Source organism: Dermacentor albipictus, unplaced genomic scaffold (genome assembly GCF_038994185.2).
Source record: "Dermacentor albipictus isolate Rhodes 1998 colony unplaced genomic scaffold, USDA_Dalb.pri_finalv2 scaffold_14, whole genome shotgun sequence".
Classification (NCBI taxonomy): Eukaryota; Metazoa; Arthropoda; class Arachnida; order Ixodida; family Ixodidae; genus Dermacentor; species Dermacentor albipictus.
The window spans coordinates 833,517-857,755 of NW_027225568.1; the positions used below are offsets into that span (position 1 = coordinate 833,517).

Genomic DNA, 24,239 nt, shown 5'->3' on the forward strand with positions numbered 1-24,239 from the left:
AATTTTCTTCGGCTAGGTTTCTTCGGCTAGGCCTAGGCTCTACTTGAGGACGCCAGCAGCGACAATAAATACTTTCTCGTGTGCGCGCTCAAAGGCCACTGTTGTAACGTACATATATCTTCCGCACATGTTTGATATATCACAAGAAGCCAACAAAAACTGACACCAAGGACAACATAAGGAAAATTACTTGTGCTTAGTAAATGAAATAAACGATAAATTAATGGAAATGAAAGTGGATAAAAAAAACAATTTGCCGCAGGCGGGGAACAATCCCACAACCTTCGCATTTCGTGCTTGTTGCTGAATGTTCCTAAACAGGCCTCCGAGTAATCTCTGAAGCAGAGCACTACATGGTTGCTGGCGATAGAAAGGGAATGATCCCCATAGGGCCAAAGGAGAGTTGAAAAAACTTCCCTAGGTTATTTCCTGGCGTCATCGTTCTAAGTCGTCATTGCTATCGAGCATATAGAAAGGCCAGTGCAAATCCTCGGCGAACATCTGGGGCGCGATCGGAGATATTTTGTTCGCTGCGCGTTCTGTTCAGTTGCTGCAACGTCACAAAGTTGCAGTATGCAAAATTTGTGACAGCGGGGCGGAGAGAGCAGCCAATCAGGAAGCGGTGACCTCCCCGGAAGTTTACTTCCGTCGTTTGTCGTCTGCTTGCAAGCAGTATACTACAAAACCAAATGTTTCTCGTCTTCCAAATGAATTAAATCTTTATCTAAAAAAAATCTATTTTTCTTCTCAAGCCCAAACACGTTTTCAAATAGTAGTACGTGTGACTACTGCAATTTATAACTACAAGGTTCTTTGCGTCGTCCCTAGGTGGTGTCGCGCACAGCGAGAAGGAAAAAGAAAAAAAAAACGACGGGAAGAGTTGCGCACTTTTCAAGAGGCAGCGACAACATCCCAGTGGCTCGCTGGCACCGATGATGTGGTCGATTTCTCTGTGCAACCAACGAATTATTTGTTTCGAGAAAGAAAAACGACGCCGGAATTCACTTTCTGTCATTTCTTCAAACGCGTTTCGCAAACGTGCCATTCTGCAGCCGCAAAGGCCGCCTGTTGGATCCAATCCAATCCACCAGACGCGCCATGCGAAGCCGTATGATCGCTCCAAACTTCTCAACTCCCGTCGCGTTCGGACGAAATGCTCGGTGGGCGGATGATTGACAGGAGCGTGTCGTCATTTTGACGTCACCAAAAACGGGGCGGCGCCCCGCGGCTGGCGACGTCGGCGCGGAGTAGGCCAATCGCGCGCGCCGGTAACCGAACGAACGCGCCGAACAACCATCTCCGATCGCACCCCTGGTGCAGCTTGATGAACAGGAAAGAAATACTCATCACGTGGGTCTGCCAGTCCGAACACGAATGCCCGAGAGGCTACTGCGTGCCACCAACTGTGGGACTTCTAATGCAGTTCGTGCATAATTCTATGCACTTAAACCTTCGTCGCTTATTGAAGCTTGTCGAGTAAATAACTGCTTACATGTAATTGGTTACTGTAAAAAGTAATTGAAGAGTGACTGTCAGTGGCGTAGCCAGAAATTTTGTTCGGGGGGGGCTACGCCACGACCGTTACCAAGTAAAAAATTCAATTGGGATGCAGCTATTGAATAACCTGCAATGTTTTACGTACAAGTATCATTCGGGCATATACCCAGTGGCACAGGTAGCCTGCTTGCAAAGACAACAGCCAGCACATACCTAATAACCCAAGCTAGAAGACAATTCGGTCACTGTGTATGTCCCATGGTGTATTGTGTGGCATCATTCAACCATGCCAAAGTAGAAGAAAGTTGTTTTATATATACTGAAAATCACAAAAATCTCGCGCTGACTTCCAACATCAACCAAATGTGCCAGACTAACGAGCGATTCGCTCAATGCAATGGAGAGGTTTCGCAGGTCCACCTCGTTCATTTCAAAGTTGTAGTTATCGAGTGTTTCGAGGGACTTGAGCGTCGCGCGCGACCGGCGACGAGGATGAGCAACAGTGCGAGACCATGAAGCGTCCCGTACGTTCCTGTCGCACAGCGGGTCACGACGAGCTCCGCCATGGCTGTGATGCAGGACACGAGGTCGGCCAGCCCGTAGCGGGAGTCAACCGTCGGGAACAGCTCGGCGACGTGTATCTGGCGCTGCCGCGTACCACGGCGCATCAGCGCGTCAACGCCTCGGACACGCCGATCCAGTTCTCGAGGAATACGAGCGTGCACGTGGCGTCGTACCTGTCGACCAGCTCGCACAGCATGCTCACGCCCACGCTCGAGAAGCGCACGCTCACGATCTCCAGCGTGTCGAGCGTGGTCACGGTGGAGCGGAGCGCGTCCATCGGGTCCCTGGACGGGTAGACCGGCAGGTGGTAGCAGAGCCTGGCGTGCCTCAGGTTGCCGCTAAGCTCGAGGCCGTCCCGTAACAGGAACTGCTTTGGTGGCATGCGTGACTCGCACAGCTCGAGGAACTCGGTGGAGCGGTGCTCCACCAGCGGCCAGTGAACCAGAACGAAGGAGCGCCTGCGCTGATCGTTGGAGGCCAAAGGATCCACGCGTCCCCGCAGGCAATTGAGGGCCAGCCATGCTTCGCGTAGCTCGATCATGATGACCCGCATGAAGTTGTTCCATAGGGACAGCTCCGCAAGGTGCAAGCACCCGTCGGCTGCGCGGACCTTGCATGACCTGTCCAGGTCCACCCGGTGGTGGCCCGAGACGCTCCGCCCGCAGCGCAGGCTGGAGAGGAGCTGGTGGACCGACCGGCACACGCTGGAAAAGCTGCCGACCAGGCACGCAGCGGACTCTCGTAGCCGGCCGCTCTGTGCTCCCACCTTGCAGACCTGCGGACAAACACCTGTCGTGCTCGTACTCCACTCTGCTGCTCCCATATCACATCGCTAAGGCGGGCTTTCTGCTCGTTTGAAGAGTAAGTGTCGCCAAGTAACATAAGAAAACTCAGAAAGTTAGCGTGTGTACAGTTTGTTGAAAAATGCCTTCTCTATACTGAAATTGACGGCAGCCGGCGAGGTGTTCGTGAAGTCACGTTGTGCAGCTTCTCCATTTAGGTACTGTATTTTACGGGAGTCAGGCATTAGGCTAGAAACTAGCACTGGCGTTAGCCTAATGAGGAGCGGAAACCATGCGGGTGCAAGTCACCTCGTGCAGTGTGTGCCTAAAAGTAAAAGCCTCGTCTAATCCTACTCGGGGAAAGCTCCAAGCGCCAGAAAACGCCTCGTAATCTGGACTCCATTGCCATACATTGTGAAATTCAACGTAGGGGTATCAGAAACCTGTATTTCACTGAGAATGTCAACGTCGCTTCCCGAAGCAAAACAGCTGCATTTTTCTATATAACAGAACATATTCAACAGCGAATGAAAACCGGTAAGTAAAGTTGCTGGCTTAGTATACTAGCTTTGAATATGCCGCCTTCACTACGCTAGTACATAGCGCTGCTTTGCAAATTCACAGACATCAGGGGTGCGATCTTGTACGCGTTCCAAAATAGAACGGAGGCGGTTCGTTCTTTACGTGACGAAATAGGCGGTATGTTCCGTTCCGTTCGTCCGATAGCAGACGACACGGAATGATTGACAGCAGATATCACTTCACAATTGACGTCATGGCGTTCGGCGCGGTTCAAATTGACGAACCGTATTCGGCTCGGTGGAACGAACCGCCTCCGTTCTATTTTGGAACGCGTACAAGATCGCACCCCTGGTGTATGTGAAGTGAAAAAGGCAAAGCAAAAATAACTAGAAGCGGTACAGTTCTGTGTTTTCGCATGTCCTGCTGTGACGTGAGACGTTCATCGCGAAAAATGTGGCTATATATTCTTAGGTACTAACAGCATAAATTGAAACGAGGAAACATGGAGAGGCACAACGCAGTTATTGCGTTTCAAGCTTAACATGCATATACAACAACGGCCAAATTCGTGCACCGCGATGTGAATTTGCGTCGACGGCATGATTAAACAACGGCTACGGAACAAATGCGGATAATGCTCAGTAGTATACAATTAGATAGAAAGAGTGTAGCGATGATTTTCTCTTGTTCGCACTTGCATTTATTCCGCAATGTCTTCCGCGTCTATGACAGTAGTAATGCGGCTAGCATTATATGGTACGGCTATACCTCGCGGGAGAATCGAATCCGCGGCCTCTTGCTGAGTAGGAGAGCACGATACAGCCACAAAGCCACCACGGCGTGTGTTCGTTAACCGCACAGAGCGACGAAGCAGAGAGCGAAGTAAGGGCCTTACGCTTTCGGTGGAGCTTTGCCGTCGCATCAGGTCCTTTAGCGTCATCGGCCGCGCAGCAGGGCCGCATAAGGTTTGGACGCAGTGCTTGGTGAAATCCCTGGAGCAGAGCTGGATCGTGCGTCGCGTGGTTTGCACTCGCACCTGCGCGATTCTGCGGGCGCGCCTTGCCCGTGGCACGCTGTCTCGGGATTCCTTCGCGAGACGCGAGGTCGACCGCGCGGCGGAACCGAAAACGATGAAGTACCGAACTGCCGCGAATTCAAGGCCCACGCTGGAGAACGCGCGATTTTGAAATTTCATTTGCGAGTACGGTAAGTGAGCTAGTTGTTATCGGTGCATAATTATCAACAGCGAAATAGACAAGGACGGAGAAAAGCGCAAGATGCGAGGCACAAGAGTGGCGCGTCTTTTTTCGTCCCTTTGTTTTGCGCTCCTAAATATGCATGGTGTGAATGTTTTTTTTTTATTGTTTTGGCAGGACACAACGCGGGACGCCAAATGAAAGAATACTGTGTGGGTAACGAGAATGGCACATTTGTTCCCGATAGTGGTCATATAAAGGTCGAGCTTTCAAATAAGCGCGAAGGAATAGTCCTAGCGTGAAGAGAACAACTTGTATAAGCATAAATCCACGATTTGGCCTTTTGAGGGCGGCAGCCGCCGTACATGTGCGGCAGCGTAAACGAGCACCAAATGATGACGCAGGCAAAGTGTGCTCCACCTTTACCCAGCACAATCTAACGATTGGTTTTCACGTTGCCAGCACATAGCAGATGCTGTAGCTGTGGCTTCATAAAAATCCCCGATGGCAGCAGTGGAAAATATTTGTTTGTTTTTTCGTCAAAATGTGAATGTAAAGTATGTTCTAAATTTTGTTTAAATTTTTGTTCTATTCTTCATATTTGAGAGCCGAAAAGAAAACAGCGTCACAATTACGATACGTACACAACGGGAGACAGATGAAAGGGAAAGGCAAATTATGGGGTTTTACGTGCCAAAACCACTTTCTGATTATGAGGCACGCCGTAGTGGAGGACTCCGGAAATTTTGTCTACCTAGGGTTCTTTAACGTGCATCTAAATCTAAGCACACGGGTGTTTTCGCATTTCGCCCCCACCGAAATGAGGCCGCCGTGGCCGGGATTCGATCCCGCGACCTCGTGCTCAGCCGCCCAACACCATAGCCACTGAGCAACTACGGCGGGTGAAAGGGTAAGGCAGTTCTTTTCAACAATGACTTCGGGCCTATATTCGCTCAACTGCATGACGAATTTTCCAAGATATCGAATATACCATCAGAAAAGGCGCATCAATAGATGGTGTCCAGAGATACAAGTTCAAGTTCAGGTTTATTCTTCTTCTAGTACAGACTAGAAACGTCCTCCCGGGCTAAAAGCTGCCGTCAGCAGCTTGACTGGACCCAGGAGGCGTTATATATGGCAGCGCTATAACAATAACCTTTTTGGTACAAAAAACGTAAGCAGAAGTTTACTAAACATAAAGTAAACATAAAATTGAAAACGCAATTACATGCTTATGAATGGATATGTAAGAAACAACAAGACATTTTTATACAAGTAAACCAAATAGGCAAAAAAGAAAAACATGGCCATTTATGTGCATCGTTATACATGAAAATATATGTTATAGGTTAACGAAATACATCTTCAACTCTTTACGAGAGAATTTATTAGCGTGAACATGATTATTTAGAATTTTCGGCAAATTGTGTTTAATAGATTGTAACTTATACTCGGTGCGAAAGCGCGGAACAAGCCAAGGTTCAGGATTTCTGAAATGCACAGGTATGTCATGGTGCTGCAAGGTCGCTAGTGATGTAAGAAAATCTCTCCATTCTTTCCTTGCAAAATAAAGTATTTGTAAAAGACGATATTCGTAGTACAGTGAAAGCTCGTTAATTCGAACTTCAATAATTCGAATTTATGGATAATTCGAACTTTACCATTTGGGCCGGCCAAGCTCCACAGAAGTCTATGTATAAAGAAGTCCGTTAATTCGAACGCGAGAAGGTTCCCTCACGGATAATTCGAACTACGCTCGCCTGGCACACGGCCAGAGAAACGCGCCTACTGCCTACACACAAGGCTGTATTGCTTCCGAAACGGAGAGAATGGCGAGAGAAGGCAAAATCGGAAAAAATCTAACCGACGCGGGGTCAGCCAGTAGGCAGCGGCGGCTGCCGCCTCTCCGTTCTACGTAACCTCCGAGACTTCTTGCCCGTTGCGAATCTCGGAGGCTTCGCAAATCTTGTACAGCTGCTAGTGCTTTGCGGAGATGGCACGGCAAGCGCCAAAACACAGCGAATCAAGTACGTCGCAGCTGCGCTTGCAATCAAGAACCAACGAATCAGGGCCTTCGCCACCTTCACATGTTCAGCGTGTTTGTCTCGGCAGTCTTCGTCGGTTGTGCACCTCTGTTTTCAGCTTAGGAGGTATCGGCCGTCGCGATTCATTGTGATGGTGTTAAGCCTCGGTTAACGTTCGTTTCGGTGGACATCGGTGGTGTGGCACAGTCGGACCCAGAGCTTCGACTTTCGTACCCAGAGCCATCACTTTCTAACACGCCAAATTTCTGACACGCCCTACTGCTTCCAAATCGCAGTGTACTGTTGCTCTCCTTCACTTTCGTTAGTTCGAACTTTCGTTAATTCGAACTGAAGCGGCTTCCCCTTGCGGTTCGAATTAACGAGCTTTTACTGTATCAATCTACCCATATGATTTGGTATGTTTGCGATAATGTTTTTGTTGTTGATCGGGCTTCAATATTAGCAATATGTCGGAAAAGTGCCTTTTGTAATGTAACTATTTTATTTATGTTAGTTCGCGTTGTCGTTGCCCATACTAAACTGCAATACTTAAATTGCGAGGTGAACAATGCATGATAAATTTGTAGCTTGGCTTTTGTCGGCATGTAAGCTCTACAGCGAGATAGTACACCGGCCACTGCAGAAAACTTGTTTCGAAGGTTATTAAAATGAGCATCCCAACTCAAATGACATGAAAATATTACTCCAAGTATTTTGTGTTCATTAACTAGTTCTATGTGTTTGCCTAAATAAGGGATTGAATGTTCCAACTGAAAAGGTTTGTTTCTGGCTCTGAAAAGAATAGCTTTCGTTTTAATGGGAATAATTCTGATCACATTTGAATGTGACCAATCAGATAGTTTCATTAGCAATGCATTACATCTGATAATTAGTTCGTTTGCGTCTTTTCCACAGAAGAGTGTAGTGCTATCATCCGCATATATAAAGAAATCAACTGTAGGATCTATATTTACTAAGTCATTGATATATAAGTTAAATAATAGAGGGCCCAAAACACTCCCTTGCGGCACTCCATTTTTAAGTGTCAAGAAAGAAGATAGGACGTTCTTAATACATACACACTGAGATCTATTTCTGAAATATGATTCCAATAAAGTGAGTGGATGTCTGCGTACTCCATATATTGATAGTTTATATTTAAGAATGTCATGGCTGATGGAATCAAATGCCTTGCTAAAATCGATGAAGAGCCCGAGGGCGAGTTCTCCGTTGTCCATGCTTTGCACAATACTTTCTTTCAAGGATAAAAGCGCGGCTTCCGTAGATATACGTTTTCTAAAACCAAACTGTGAGTTTGTTACTACATCATATCTGTCTAGAAACTTTGTTAGGCGCGTAGCAATACTTTTTTCTAGCACTTTGGAAAAAATGGGAAGGACAGCTAGATATTGGTCTATAATTAGAAACATTATTTATATCGCCATGCTTGTATAACACAGATACTTTAGCTCGTTTCATGCCGTCTGGGAAAGTCGCCGATTCTATAGCTAGATTGAATATATGGACCAACGTGCGGATAAATGGCAAGTGATGTAAGATATATTTTATTGGCTTAATTTGTAAATTGTCAATATCCAATGCATTGCTGTTAAGATTTTTATTACTGTAAACACCTCATGTTCGTCAATTGGCTCCATAAATATAGTTTCTGAAACACATTTATCTAGCGAATGTATGACTTGGGAGTCATGGGTGTGCGTAACGCTTGCATTTACAAAATTAGTATTGAAATGGTCTGCCAGTGCTTCACCGATCAATTCGCAATTTGCGTAGCTTATCGACTTGGGTACACTACTTTTAGTATGACGAACTAAAACGTTATTTATTATTTTCCAAACCGCATCCGGACGTTTCTTGTCGATTTCAAAAAACAGACGTTGATAGTAATCTATTTTTGCCTGCTTTAGTATGTTATTCAGTTTATTTCTTTCGGTTTTGAATTTTTTAAGTTTAATTTATGATCTGCAGTGTAAGAACGCATGATAAAGGCGGTTTTTCTTCTTTACCATATTGATGTGCTCATTCATATTCCACGGTTTTCATATCGTTTTTGATTTCCTAACTTACTTGAAGGGGAAATGCGCAGTGTAGATGCGCACAAATAGATCAAGAAACTTCTTATACGCTTCGTTAACATTTTTTTCTCTTAACACGGAATCCCAGTTTTGCGTACCTACAGCTAGACCGAATAAATCCAGTGCTTCGTTAGAAATGTGTTGGTAGGTAAGTAAGTCAATGTTTTGTTTGATACTGTTATCTAATGTGTACGGCGCAATGTGTGACGTACACATCACACATTGCGCCGCCGATTCTATCCGGTGGCTATGGTTTCACTATCGTGAACAGGAAACATCGGGCGTTTTCGTTTCAACCTTCGGCGACCGGCGCGTTTTACTGTCTGGTAAACTGAACGCACGTTTCCTATGCATTTTAATTTGCGCGTATGCAGCGTACATATTGAGTGAAAACAAGAGGAAACTTCACCCGCCGTGGTTGCTCAGTGGCTATGGTGTTGGGCTGCTGAGCACGAAGTCGCGGGATCGAATTCCGGCCACGGCGGCCGCATTTCGATGGGGGTGGAATGCGAAAACGCCCGTGTACTTCGATTTAGGTGCACGTTAAAGAACCCCAGGTGGTCAAAATTTCCGGAGTCCTTCACTACGGCGTGCCTCATAATCAGAACATGCTTTTGGCACGTAAAACCCTATAATTTAATCTTTTTTTGAAGAGATAACTTCGCAGTACGCCAATCGCTTTGCCACCGGGATCATGGGGCGCTGCGTTTTAGTGACAGCGGAAAGCTGCGATGTCGAAAGATATGTGCAACTGCTGCGTACTTAGATATATTTTCAGTGTTTTAATGTCGGGCAGCGCTTAATAAGATGCGCGTGCTTGTACGTCGTTTTCTTACGTAGCTGATTGAGCATGCCGCTTGTGTAATTACGATAGTGACAGTATTCTATAAGCAATAACAGCGCAGAGAAAGATAGCAGACTCATGAGTACTTAATGGCGAAATTGTAAGCAGCATAAAGTAGTACGCACAAGTTCTATAAACAATGGAATGCTATGACAATAGGGCTGCGTGCATTATTGCATTAGCCGTACATGCCTTAGGACCATTGTATGTGGAGGACTGGGAGAATGCATACGAACTGTCTCTAAAACTTTGACCGGCTCTGAAATATATTGTAGCAGGACTGAAAGCTGAGCCTGTTGTTATGTACCAACGCTTCAAAACAAAGCAGCCCAGAAAACACGCGGACACAGAAATGTTGCTCAACTACTCCTTCACTACGTTCCCGTGTTTTTCGCGTTCTATTGCCCTTAAAGGGGCCGTGAACCACCCCTCGGCCTTCGTGAAAAAGCACAGTACGCGCATATCGTACCCTGCTGTGAACATCTCAGCCAAATTTTGCAGTCGTGCGCGATGCGTGGATTTTGCAAACCGAGCGCGATGTCAGCTTTGTCTCGAACGCTCTCTTTATACAACAGAAACCTGCTCCTCCCTTTTCTGGACGCTTTATTTCGCAATATAGCGGATTACGATGCCCGGCTGCTATTGGCCAATAGTTGACAATAGTTTACAACAATAAAGAAGGGTGTTTGAATCTGTGAGCTTCTTCCCACTGTTATGCTTACATTTATTCACGCAGTTTATTAAACAGGCTAATACTATACTCACACTTGGCCGCCGCCGCCAGCGTAGGAATTGAACGTTGGCCATTCTGATTATCGGTGTCGTAGCCGTCGTGTCTTGCTTAATTCGCTACTCAACTAGCCTTGAACCACGCCCAATTTAAGGTCAGAGGCCCTATAACGTAAAACTATTGCAATATGTTTTTATTCCCATCTCCTGACGTCAAATTAGCGTAACCACCGACGCAAACATCCAAACTATGATTTATCAAATCAGGTTGCCGTCTTGTAGTTTTAGAAATTTTCCTCCGGTCTTAAGTCCTTTCTGAATCTGGAAGAGCTGGCTGATTGCACAAACGTACCACGTAGCCAATATCAGTGTTACTACATGTACAGCTTTCAGAAGCGTCTACTGCTATGAAATTGCATGACAACCATTTTTCTTTAGCATACATTTGCTCCGTATTCATCCGCAGGACGTCGTGTTTTGCCAGTGTGGCTGTACAGCTTTCACAACGATTTACGGCTCACATTGCATGGCGACGCAAGTGTTAGTACTCTCACATACAGAGTACAAAATGCTTCATTCCCACGAATCTCCAAAGGTGTTGTATGCTCAGTTACATTAAGAACTTATTCATCGGTACGGCAGTTGAATGCACAAACTGTTTCCGTTCCCGCGAATCTCCTGAAGTGCGCGGTATGCCGACCTTGCTAAGCAACACTTATCAACAATGCATCGGCACGATGTAATGCTTTGCCACTAAAGTCATCCGAGAAGACACCTAACTTCCAGACGTGCCCCCCTGCGACTATAAAACTTTAATATGCTACCGTCGCAACAAAATAGCAACAAACTCACCTTTGACGCGGCTTCTGCGCCTTGCCGGCCACGCATTCTGTCGATTGTGTTGCCAGCCTGACTAGAGACGAACGGAGCTAATAACTTTCTTCCCCGTAGTACGTAGGCGAAGAGAAATCTCAAAGACCAAAAGTCCCCATATTTCTCTCTCGCAACTACTGCTCCTCGCGCATGCGCAGAAAGAGGGGAGAAATCCATTTATGATGTGCTCGTGTAAAGTGACGGCAGTAAACGCGCAAATCCTGGCGCCGATAGGATAGCGGCAGTCCGATGCGCTGCAGCCAGTTCGCTCACCTGCTGCCTTGCAGAGGGACATGATTCCGCAGCTTGACATATTGCCAGTCACTACGTTTCAAGTCTACAACGCAACAAAGTCGAATCATAGTGCTCGCGGAAAGACTGAGGCAAACTGTGACCGCGGAGCTCTCGTGAAAATGGAGTACGTCGTAGCATAAGCAGACGACGCTTGCTGTGAGCTGGAAGTGCTTACGAGGAAGCTTTAGCTCGGGCCGAACTCCGGCGCGGCCTATTCAAATACATGTAAAACGCAAAATGTTCTTCTGATATAACCCCTGGACCGATTTTAATGAAATTTGTTGCATTTGATAGAGAAAGTAAAATTCTAGTGACTGTTGGAAGCGCAATTTCGATTTAGGGTCTGAATTTCGTTAACGACATTTTGGAAAATTCGGAAGTTTGAAAAATATATCAGCACGAAATTTACAAATTCATAGCTCTGCATCAAAAAAAGATATCGTGGTTCCGTAAACGGCATCCATTAGACCATTGAAAGCGGACAAATTCATGTCATTTTACAACTTATGGGAATTTGTTACGTTGCGTACGAAGGTTCTGCAAAAGCTATATTTACATAGTACTAAATTTTTCAAATTGATGTGTAACATACCAATTTTGTCCGCTTTAGATGTACTAATGGGTGCAATTCACAGAATTGTATTATGGCTTTTGGTTGGCGAGTTACACAGTTGTAAACTTCATAGTTTCTTCTTTTGAAAATTTTCAATTTTTGCCAATTTTTATTAAACAAATGAGGACCTGAATCAAAAATTCGAAACAAACTGTCACTAGATTTTAAGTTTTTCTTTTAAATGCAAAGAACCTTGTCAAATTTGGTGCAGTGGTTGCCGAGAAAAACGAATTCTCCTTTTACATGTATTTAGATAGGAGCACCCGAGCTAAAGCTTCCTCTTAAGTGTAGTGAGAAATAGTTCTTGGGCATTCTCTTTTACTTTCCTTTTATAGAAACAAATAACTAACCTTCCAACTATTACGAACATCATTTGTTCACCATAATGGTGGAAAAATTGTCGATGACATTCCCTGGGCAGCCAATCGTATAGCTCGCCCTAATGACGTCATATGGGTGATTTACGTCATATGGGTAGGGGCGGCTGAAAATTTCACCGAGCAGTGTGCTGCGATCGGCAGCGATGAAAATTTTTAAATGTTGCAATAAAATACACGCTTTACGCGGAGCACTTAGATGCGTTAATTAATGATCAGAAGGACCTACTCTAATGACTCAGTACATCTGTACAATATCGTCAAAATCGTTTCAGGGTCCCTTTAACGCTCCCACGCTAGCTGCTGTTGCGGTGAGCAAGGTTATTGCGGGGCGCTATAACGTAAAACTATTCCAAACTTTTCTATTCCAATTCTGCTATCAGTCCTCCGCGATCGGTCGAAAAGTTTTTTCAACCATCCCCACTTCCCCTGTCTGTCACGCTACGTCACGAAAACCGCAATACCTCCCCATCTGATATGATGTGTACACACTGATTATGCATGATTTGACAGAAAAAAGAAAAACAGTTATTTCTGATTCGACCCCTGTTCGCCATTAGCCCTGGGCTATCGGTAAAAAGTTTTCGGGCTGCACCCACTTCACCTGCCTGTCACGCGACGTCACAAAACCGCACAAACTCGTCGCGTCAAAGTAACGTGTACGCGATAAAGGTGCATTCATATGCCGAACAAAACTGAATTTCTTTCGGAATAGCCGCAGCCTGCCCCGTTCCGAAAGGAATAAAGGATGGCTGCCGCCGATCGCTGAGACGCTGGCTACTCGCACCTGCCTGAGAGCATGGGTGTATTTGCATATAATAAAACTTCTTGTGTGACCGTGTAACGTTTTCAAGCACTTTCGGTACGTTTACTACCTCCTTTTGCCAACTCTTTTTTGCTGGGGGTCAGTTTTAGCGTCATTCTAAAGCTTCCGTTGCATGCCGACACGATTTTCGACCAGCCACCGCAAGCTAAGTAAGGGAAAGCCGACCAATCGCAGGCGCCGGCACCACCCTCTTCATACGGTTATCGATTTTCAGTGCACTGGCTCTGCCCCAGTGAATCCCTCTCCACTTGAGCGTTCTCCTCGCCTCCTGTCAGCCAATTAGATACGACAAGCCGCTCAGTGTAGGCAATGTTATTCGTTGTTCAAGCAAACAAAAGTGACCTCCTATGAACGAGGAGAGCGTTTAATTGGTCTGTTCAGGCAACCTTGCGGGTGACCGCCCGGTGCTTGCGTCGGTGGTTACGCAAATTTGACGTCAGGGAATTGGAATAGAAACATATTGGAATAGTTTTACGTTATAGGGCCCGCGGTCGCGATATACCACGCCTATAGACAGACGGGTGTATACGAGCGGCGGAACGCACGTCAGCACACAATAAACGCAAAGGTACAAACATGTGAAAACTGTCTTTATTTGGCGAGTCTTGCGCAACGCGGTGCTGGCGTTGCAATCGGGAGCGCGCTTAGGGCGCGCCGCTACAACGTTAAGCAATGGGCACTTATGCCCCATTTGGTGATCGCTGTGTCTAGTGATACGTCGGATGTAGGCGAATCCCAGAAGCTAAAAGTTCATCGGAAAAACTTTATCGCGCCTGCTGCTAGCGCTTGGGCTGAGTCAGTAATGTTGGAAAAATTATACCTTTCTCGCGCCTTGCGGAGCTCTACATTCAAAATAACATCGCAGATTTTACCGGGGGAACAGTTGGGGCCTAGTAGAGAGAGGGCGCGCTCTCCTGAAGCACTATCTTGGCTCGTGGCATGCTAAAGGTACGTCGGACGTACCTGCTTTGCTTCCGTTTCGCGAGTTCCGCTGCTTCCGACTACCAATTTTTGCAGACGATATTGCAGAAGGAACTTTATTTTGTTCAAAGGGGGCCATTAAAATGCTTTTCAAAGGTCACGGTGAAGAGAATACGGAAAGCCTGGCAAGAGCTAAGGTCTCTGGTACAGTTCCTACTGCTCTCCCGGGAAAATAAGTGATGTTATTTTGCAGGTAGGGTTCCGTAAGGCACAATAGAGATATAATCCGGCGTGACGGACTCAGCACGAGCGCCCCAGGCGCGAGAAAATTTTTCCGAGGTAACTTCAGATGCACCAATCACCCAGTGGGGCGTGAGTGCCCACTGCGAATTCACCTGGTTCACCACGCCAGCGGCCTGCGTGGAAGCGTAAACAAACTCGCGTGTGGGCATGACCAGCGGGCAAAATGGTGCCAACAGACCTCCACGCCGTCGCCCTGCACCAGCAACATCCAAGGAGACGCACGCCGAAGACTTGCGGACGATGCACGGCATCGACACAGAGACACCCGACCTGACTCCGCAATGGTGGCACGCCTAGGGACAAACGCATACAAAACGAGCAAAGAAACTTCTGTTCTCTAGTACCTAGACAAAGTCAGATATTTCAGGAGAAAAAGCCCCAGGTTTAGCCTTTTGCACCGGCTTTTACTCGCGCCTGCTTACAAACATCGGCCTTTTTCTGAGATGACCATCTCGTCTCGCTGAGGACAACTCCGTTCGGCACGTCTTTGACGCATAGATCGGAAATAGTGGCGTCTACCCGAGCATCCCAAATGAAAGTTCAACTGTGCGCAACGGTGACGTTGGGTAGGCGGAGCGTTAAGGACATACCCCACCCTTCCGAAGCCTTCGCAGTGCAAGGCATTAAAAAGGAGCGAAAGCATTGCGAAGGGGTTATTAGATTTCCAACAACTCCGCTTCTGCTGAACGCAATGAGGTTTTTGCGGCAAAGTATTTCTGAAAGCGGCTAATTTAACTTCAGATGCATTTCTCCACTTCGAGAAAAAGTGGTTCGGGGCCCCTAAAAGGATTCTGAAGGCAAATCTTAAGCCAACGTGGACTTTTAAAATATCATTCTAGAAACCTCGCAGCTCTCGTCTAATTCGTGCCAATTAAAGGCTCAGTTGAAGAGAACATCGATTCTGAAGGGGTATACATACTTCTAGCTGGATGGATGGATGGTTGCTATGCGTACCTTTTTTAAACGGGGTGGTGGCTTGCGGAAGCAAGTTCTTCTTCTTATTTTGCCAATGTCCTACCTATCTTTCTCTTTTTTAATATACGCAAATAATTGCCGACATCAAACTTGCTGAACCACAAATGAGAACTTTGTTTGTGTGTGCCTCGGTTGTTTGTGGTCGCCCTACTTTTTTTGCCACCAAACCTCCATCCCCTTTCACAAATCGGTGTTGGGTAATTCCAATCACGCGGCTCCATGCCGGGAGCTGTGACATTGCATAAGGCATCACCGCCCTTTCCTGCAGTGGTGAGTGAAAGGGTGCCCGACCGCTGGCGCTACGGTTTCTTGCGCAAAACGCTAAAGCAGTGCCAGAAACCGAGCCAAGACAGAGTCAAGCCTGTTTCACATGCAAGCGACGGAACGGCGGTGGTCGCGGCGGCTGAGCGCCAGCGCGGCGCGCAGACGCAGCTTCGTTTCACTTGCTTCGTTTTGGCGCGATGCGTGCCGCTGTGGTGCACAGTGTTGCTTGCGGAAAGCGCCCGTGAGCCGCGGGTTTCAGCCGTCTTCAAGAGCTGCTCCTTCAAGAGTGCGCCAAAACATGTCCATGTTTTGGCGCACTTGAGCTGCAGGTTTGATAGGTGTATTAAGTTGGTGCTTCATTTTCGTGCTTGTAAACCTTGCAAAAATAAAAACACTGTCTATGGAACGGTGAATACAAGCTTCTTTATTGACATTTAGGTCTCTTTTAGCTCTTTATAGGCGACAACTTAAAGGTCTTGCTTAGTACACGCACACAGAATTGGCCACATCGAAGCAAATGAATTGGTTGGTTCCTATTTCCTGGAATAGGGATTGAAGCACGTGCACGTCTGCCAACGGCTCTTGTTTTCGAATAACGCGAGGCGTTCGGGTGCCATCACGGCCACCCGGTTGCAAGAGGCTTGTGGACGGCTTTCAAAGAAGCTAGCGTCCCTTTTCGTCTCTAGGTGTTAGAGTAGAGAGGCGGCGGCCATGACCAAACAAAACTACGAACACGTTAGCTCAGAGTTCTAACGAAGAAAAAGAAAGCACCTACATTCGCTGGTAACAGAACGTATGGACTGCCGTTTCATCGCGTCTCACTAGGCCCATATGTGGTCACCATCGGGGGAAAAAATAGAGAAGAGGAAAACAGCACGAGGGAACAATGGAACTCGAAAAGCACAGATGGAAACAAGCGGCAATTCTGAGGCACCAACGGACATGGCCTATTCAAACGACGCCGAGATTTACTTTATGGAAGTAGGCGTCATTTGCGACGACGAGTACATTCGGCTTCAATCCGTGATTCCTTCCCGAAGAACCCTCTTCTTGGTTTCGAATATCCTTCATTTTAGCATCCCAAACAAGTTGACACTGCACAACTTGAGTGATAGACAGCTCGTTGGAGAGCGTGCGAGACATTGCATACTGGAAGCGTACGTCGTCTGCTACAAATGTCGTCTACTAGAACAGTCTTCTTGAGCATGGCCGGACTCGAGTCACTCACTCCTCCGCGCTCCCTTTTACGGCCTTTTCAATGATGGATGCTGCCGCCTGCCGCCGCAGCTGTGTTGGCGCTGTCAGCTCACCAATTTTAAAGCCCCTAAATTTTCCAAAAGTAGCGCCATTCTTAGATCTTTCCGCCACCCCGCTCACCCAGGCGCTTCCTCCTCCACTCCTCCTGTCGCCCCAGCCTCCTCCGCTCCCCCATTGGCCAATCTGTGCCACGTGAAAGCAGGCCCCGCGCTTTTGTATATTTTTTTCTTTCCGGCGCAGAGCAGGCGCCGCGCTTTTGTATATCTTTTCTTTCCAGCGCGCTGCGACCCCCATTCTTGGGCCTGCGCGACGAAAGTACGGCAGGCGGTTTGAAGGAGCGCGGTAGTTTTATACAATGTGTTAGGGCCGAGCACGGATTTTTTGCTCCGTGGGTCCGAGTGCTTAATTGCGATGCCGTGCTGCTGCGCCTACGGTTGCCACAACAGACCCAGTGACGGCAAAAAGCTTTTTGCTTTACCATCCGCCGGGCGCAACGCAAAACGAAGAAAAGTGTGGATTCACAAGATCGGGCGGGCTGACTTCGAGCAAGTGGCAATGAACGCGCGGCTTTGTGAAGTAAGTGCCACGGCTCCTCCAACCTCTTCTTTTGACGCCCGTGTCAAAACAGGCCCGTGTCCAGTGCATTGGGGGCGCGTTAAAGAACCCCAGCTGGAAAAAAATTAATCCGGAGCCCCCATTATGGCGTGCCTTATGAGATCGTGGTGTTGGGATGTAAAACCCAAGATTGGATTGGATTGGAGGAACTTTAATAAAAGTCCTGCAGGATGCACGTCAGCGCGCAGTGGGCGTCTCCCACGCAGGGACCGACAGGGAATACCTGGCGGCCGCTGCGCGAGCCTGCTGGACGGCCCATTGCTGGTCTTGTAGGAGCGGGCTTCTTAGGGTCTTCTCCCACCTGTCGGAGGTAGAGTCGGGCGGAGCGTTTCTGCACTCCCAGAGCACGTGTGCGAGTGTCGCCGTGACCCCGCACGAGGGGCACGCATCGTCTGGGTAGACGTCCGGGTAGATTATGTGTAAGGTGGCCGGGTTTGGATAGGTATCCGTATGTAATAAGCGTAGCGTGAGCGCCTGCGGCCTGTTTAGTTTGGGGTGCGGGGGCGGAAAGAGACGTCGTCCCAAGTAAAAGTGTTTGGTTATTTCATTGTAGGTTATTGGGGCATCCCTGTTCGCCTCCAACTCATCGAGACGTAGTTGCCCGGGGGTGACGGCGCGGTCGGTAAGCGCGCGCGCAGCGTCGTGGGCTGTCTCGTTGAGGTTGGGCGGGGCGCCCGGAATCCGACCCAGGTGGGCGGGAAACCAGATGACGGTGTGGTGTTTGAGGGTGCTTGGATCAGCGCCGCGGAGGATGCGTAACGCCTTGACGGAGACGACTCCTCTCTCGAACGCTTTGATGGCTGGTCTCGAGTCGCTGAATATTGTTGTTCGCTTATCGTCGAGCATTGCCAGCTCTATGGCCACTTGCTCCGCCACCTCGGGATCACGTGTGCGTACCGTGGCGGTGTTTAAAGTTCGTTGCGAGGACGAGACCGCTACCGCAGCGAAGGCTCGGTTGCAGCGGTAGGCGGCGGCGTCCACGAAAGCGACGTCGTCCGCTTTCTTGTTTACTCGTTTGAGGAACGCGGTGGCCCGGGCTTGGCGCCTGCCTCGATTGTGCTCCGGATGGACGTTTCGCGGAATGGGTGCGATCGTGATCAGGTCGCGGAGCTCGCGGGGAATCGGCGTAAGCTCCGGTGGATCCTGGGTGTTCAGTGGGAAGTACCCGAGCTCGCGCAATATGTGACGGCCGGTCTTCATCATCGTCAGTCGTATCATCTGCGCTCTCTCCTGAGCCTTGTCGATCTCTTCGAGGGTATTGTGCACCCCGAGCTCGAGGAGTCGATACGTCGGCGTTGTGATCGGGAGCCCAAGGGCCCGCTTCACTACCTTTCGGATTAGTGTATTGAGCTTGTCACGCTCCGATTGTTTCCACTTATGCATTGCTGCGACGTAGGTGAAGTGACATAGGATGAACGCGTGTACGAGACGCAGCAGATTGTCCTCTTTGAGGCCGTGGTGACGGTAGGCCACCCTGCGTACAAGTCGTATTGCGTTCTCTGTCTTTGTCGTCAGCTTGTGGACCGTTTGGATGTTGGATCCGCCTGCCTCGATAATCGTTCCCAGTACTCGGATGGAGTCAACCCTGGGGATTGGGCGACCGTCTCTTGTGCGGACAGTGATGTTGCGCTCGGTCGGTGGTTTCCATCCGTGAGGCCTTTTGCCTCGTCGTTTTGGGCTGTACAACAACAACTCCGATTTGGCGGAGGAGCACTTGAGGTCCGTGTGGTCGAGATAGGATTCGGCAGTTTCGACTGCCTCCTGCAGAGCGGATTCGATGAAGCCATCCGACCCCGCGGAGCACCAAATGGTGATGTCGCCCGCGTATACCGTATGGTTGAGGCCTTGTATCTTCGACAGGCGTTCGGAGAGCCCAATCATCAACAGGTTGAACAGCGTTGGCGAGAGGACGGAGCCCTGGGGGGTGCCACGCTCTCCGAGCTCGACTTCATCCGACGTGAGGTCTCCGACACGGAGCACGGCCTTGCGACGGGTAAGGAAGGAGCGGACGAACTCGAAGAACCGGCGCCCGAGCCCTAAGGCCGTGATCGCCTTTAGTATTGCCGAGTGCTGGATGTTATCGAAAGCCTTCTCCAGGTCAAGGCCAAGTATGGCGCGGGTGCCCCAAGTAGCCCCGGCGTCTATGATTTGGTGTTTCAGGAGAAGCATCGTATCCTGAGTCGAGAGCCCGGGTCGGAAGCCGATCATGTGGTGTGTGTAACAGTCCTGGTCCTCGAGATACCGGCCGACTCTGTTGAGTACGACATGCTCGGCCACCTTACCCACGCACGACGTTAGCGAGATGGGGCGAAGGTTATCGACGCCAGGCGCCTTGCCCGGTTTCGGAATGAGGATCGTCTGGGCTAGTTTCCAGGCATCAGGTAACTCGCCCCGCCCCCACACGTCATTGATGGCGTCCGTGAGGTACACGACCGAGGGGTCGTCTAAGTTCCGCAGGAGCTTGTTGGTTATGCCATCGGGGCCTGGGGCGGAACGGCCGTTTAGTTCATGGAGAGCCCGACGTATGTCTTCGACGGAAAAATCGGCGTCTAGGAGACTGTTGTCGGTACCGGTGTAATCGGGATATAGGGTCGGCGGGCCTTTGGGTATCGGCAGGTACTTATGCACAAGCGTCTTGACGATGTCATCCGGCGAAGCGGTGCCTTTGGCCTGGTGAAGGACTTTGGTGAGCGAGTGGCGCTGGTTTGTGCGGGTGTTGGTGTCGTCGAGCAGGTGTTTGAGGAGGTTCCACGTCTTCCCGTTGCGGACCTGTCCGTCGACGGAGTTACACACCTCATCCCATTGCTGTTTGGATAGAGTGCTGCAGTGTTCCATTATGGTCTGGTTCAGTTGTGCAATTTGTTTGCGGAGCCTGCGGTTGAGACGCTGGCTCTTCCATTGTGTCATTAGAGACTGTTTGGCTGCGAGCAAGTGGGCGAGGCGGCTGTCCATCTTCTCGGTTGGCATATCCGTGCTAAATGTTTTCGTGGCCTTAACGACGTCGGCCTTGAGCTGAGCCGTCCACGTCTCGAGGTTCGGGGCAGTGTGTGGAGGGAGTCGTGAGGCGCGAGTCTTGCGAAAGAAGTCCCAGTCGACCCACGTGTACGACTTGGGCTTCCTGACGATGCTGGGTAAGTGCACGGCCAGTATGAGATGGTCGCTGCCAAGATCCTCCGCAAGATTGGACCAGCGGGCATCGGCTGTGTTCTTCACGAAGCAGAGATCTGGAGTGGTGTCTCTGTGCGTGGATGTGCCGATACGGGTAGGAAACGCCTTGTCTGTCACTAGGGTGAGATCGAGCTCGTTCGCATGCTGCCACAGCGCGGTGCCCTTGGGGGTGTCATATACGTAACCCCAGGTGCGATGCGCAGCGTTGAAGTCGCCAGCAATGACGAGCGGGTTTGAGCCAGCAAGACGTATGGCTCTCTGGAAGAGGCATCGGAAACGGTGACTCGTTTGTCTGGGGCTGCTGTACACGTTGAGTATGTACACACTTTGCCGGGACGCGTCGCTTGGGAGAATCTCCGTCATGACGTTGTCCACCTCGGACGTGCCGAGGTCATGCGCGAGGCAGGTGAGCTTTTTAGAGACCAACGTGGCGGTACCACGTCCTCCCGCGAGGCCTGGTAACCACTGGTAACCAGTAAACGGGGCGGTGTGTGTTAAAGTTTCTTTCAGGATTACGTGGGGCTTGGCATCGTGACTACGTAGGTATTGCTGCAGGGAGGCTTTCCGCGTAGTGAAACTCCTGCAGTTCCACTGCCAGATGCGGAACGCTTCATCTCGCCTGGCCATCTTGATGTTTGTGGGGGTCGGCCCGGGCGCTTGACGGTTGGAAGGGGGCCGCGTGTGTGGGTGGATTGAGCGTGGGGTGTTGTGTCGAGACCGGCTTAGCAGCGGCAATGGCGGGGGCTACGACGTTTTCGAGATAATGTTCGACTGTCCCCAACCGATTACCGTGGGCCGCGAGGGTTGACTGTACGCGGGCCATATTCTCTCCGAGAAAGCGGAGGCTCTCTTTAATTGCCGACAGCGTACTTTTAATCTCATCTAACTCGGGTTTCAGTTCTGGTATGGCGCGAGCTACGGCGCGTTTCTAGGGCGCGCTCTCGCCGTCCGCGCTATCAGCGCTAACAGGGTGTGGCGGTGGTGACGGGGCTACTGCCTTCGCAGCGTTGTCGGCGGTGGGCATAATGGCTGCGCGCGCGCTCCTGTCGTTCTGTAGTTCGGCAATCGCGGCCGTAAGTTTGAGGATTGTCTCTTTCATAGCGGCGTTTTCGCGTTTGAGTAACGCTATCTCGGATGTGTTGGTGTCTGTAACGTGCTCTGGGAGTGAGCCCGACCCTACCTGTGATGTGGTGTCGTTTCTTCTTCCCCGGACGACATCTGTCCAGGTGAGGGAACCTCGTTTCTTGTTGCTTGTTGGTGGTGCCGGTGAGCTTGGCACTTGTTGACAAGAGGGCCCGGAGCGGGATCCAGAACGGGACCCGGGCCCGGACTTGGAGCGAGAAATGGAGCGGACCCGAGATGCGCCGCGCGGCGCACCGCGGGAGCGGGTCCGTGGTCGGCTCCGGGATGTCGATGCCCACCTGGAGCGGCTTCGAGATCGGCCCCTGGATCTGGAGTGGGATCGGTCGTTGGCAGCGGCCCGGGCACTTCCAGGGAGTTGCGGGTAGGCGTCATCGGTGGTAGCGATGGCGGACTTGGGCATTGTAGTGCAGTCGTCACCGTTCCGCGTCGAGCGTGCTCTCTCCCATCGCCGTCGACGGACCACGTATGGCATGTGGTAGCTTTCCTTGCAGGCTTTGTCGGCGGTGAGATGGGGGCCCCCGCATAGCTTACATTTGGGTGCACAGTGGTGCTCCCGAGTGGGGTTTGGGGCACCACAGCCTCGGCAAATAACGTCCCCAGGGTTTGGGCACACGTCCGCACGGTGGCCGAGCCGACCACAGGCGTAACATATGTCGACCTGCCTGCGGTACAGCGTGCAGTGCATGAGGACCGAGCCATAGCGCACGAAATTGGGCACTCGATGGCCGTCGAATGCCACGATTGCTGCGGTGGTAGTGCCTATGCTCTTGGCGGCCAATGCCAGTGGATTTCTGTCATTGACGATTTTCGTGTCAATGTCCGTCGGCCCATCTTCCACGGGGACCCCGCGGATGACTCCCTTACAAGTGGACTGCGGTGCCGCTTCGTAGGCGCTGATCTCGTGGGTGACGCCTTGGATGCAAATTTGCTTTACTCGCGCGTAGCGGTTAGCATTTTCTCTGAGCGAAGTGCTTGCCACTAAGATATTCTGTTTGTTGTTGGGGCAAAGTGTGTCCGAGTGTTGTTGTGCCGGGCTGAGGCCAGCCGAGGCGGCAATGGCGTTGGCAACCACCGCAGGGCCAACCTTTGCTATGTTAAGTCCCCCACGAGGCCTTATAATAATGCGCATGTCATCTTTTGGCAACGGCGTCATTCTGCTCGCGCGGATGATGGTGTTTTTAACGCTTTCACGGCCGCGGGTCTCAGTTCCTCCACGTTTCAGCACGCCATATGGCGGAGTATGGTTGACGCTCTCACGTTTGGCTGCGGCGCGGCGAGACGTGGCAGTCTGCCAGCCTTGATCCGGGGTGATGTCCGCCAAGGCAATGTCCTCCCCAGCCACTTGGTATTCCATGGTAGCCCATGCAGCGGCGGCGACGTCGTGGAAGAGAGAGCAACGCGCCAGAAGCGTCGCCGCGCTCGACACGTCGGATTAGAAGCTCCCCTCGTTAGGGCTAGCGAGGCGGCGGCCGGGTGACGATGGCAAAACCGCTGTAGATGGTAGAGATAAACACTCACAGTGTCCAGGAAAGTGTCCACAGGGTCCGTACAACTTCACAAAGCCGTGTTGCAAAAATGTTTCCTTGAAATCGTGAAAAATCGCCACGAAAACATTGGTAGAAACAAGAGCCGAAGAGAATTCGTCCGCGCACTCCGGCATCTTCCTAAAACCCAAGAGTCAACCCAACAGTCAAGGCACACAAGACAGAAAAAAAAAACCCAAGAGTCAACTTTTTTTCTGTCTTGTGTGCCTTGACTGTTCCAGTTAACGCAACACTGCTTCCTTGTGAAAACTTACAACGCAAAAGAATACAGATGCACGTAGTATACAGAGATAAAATTAGCACTTCAACAAAAGTGTTGCTGGTGCCAATGAGGGGAGGGGGATAATTATTTTCTGAACTTCTTTCCAGTTGTCCCATCAAGTTCCTTCTTTTTTTTCTATCAAATTCTAACCATTTGCACTGTAATAAATAAATAACGATTTCATATGCTGGTACGTTGTTCAAATTATCTATACCGCCTATGTGTGAAAACGTTGCTCATGGCCACCACAACCTGTGCATGAGCTACGTACATCTGTAAAAGGCGCGGAACAGAAACGGCCCTGCTGCCAGGCATTGCTGACCGCAGACAGTCGGAATCTCTCACGCGCCGGCCGAACAAAAGCATCCTGCAGGTACGTACATTAACCTACGAAACCACGTGCACATACTTTCACGCTGTCAAAACCTGAAACTCTGGTAATTACTCGCGTGTCTGAGCACACCGCGTGCTTGTGTCGTGTTTCAGCGACACTAACTTTCAACGTGCGCGCGCTTTAGGCCTTAAATACGCCTTGAATAATGGTGCTTTT

At 49.8% G+C, this 24,239-nt stretch overlaps 1 protein-coding gene across 1 annotated transcript; it reads right to left on the minus strand.

The window, feature by feature from the left end:
* Positions 1-1,792: 1,792 nt before the first annotated feature.
* Positions 1,793-4,420, minus strand: LOC135914730 (uncharacterized). The gene is made up of 2 exons (XM_065447661.1): positions 4,261-4,420; positions 1,793-2,836 (listed from the first exon to the last, which is right to left on the minus strand). Exons 1-2 carry the CDS (start codon positions 4,303-4,305, stop codon positions 2,165-2,167), a joined length of 717 nt encoding a protein of 238 aa, XP_065303733.1. The 5' UTR covers positions 4,306-4,420; the 3' UTR covers positions 1,793-2,164.
* Positions 4,421-24,239: the final 19,819 nt, after the last annotated feature.

Coding starts and splice junctions, on each gene's coding strand:
- LOC135914730 (XM_065447661.1), bottom strand. CDS start 4,305: ATGACGCTAAAGGACCTGATGCGACGGCAAAGCTCCACCGAAAGC. Junction 2,837..4,260: donor GGCAAAGCTCCACCGAAAGC/GTAAGGCCCTTA, acceptor GTTTGTCCGCAG/GTCTGCAAGGTGGGAGCACA.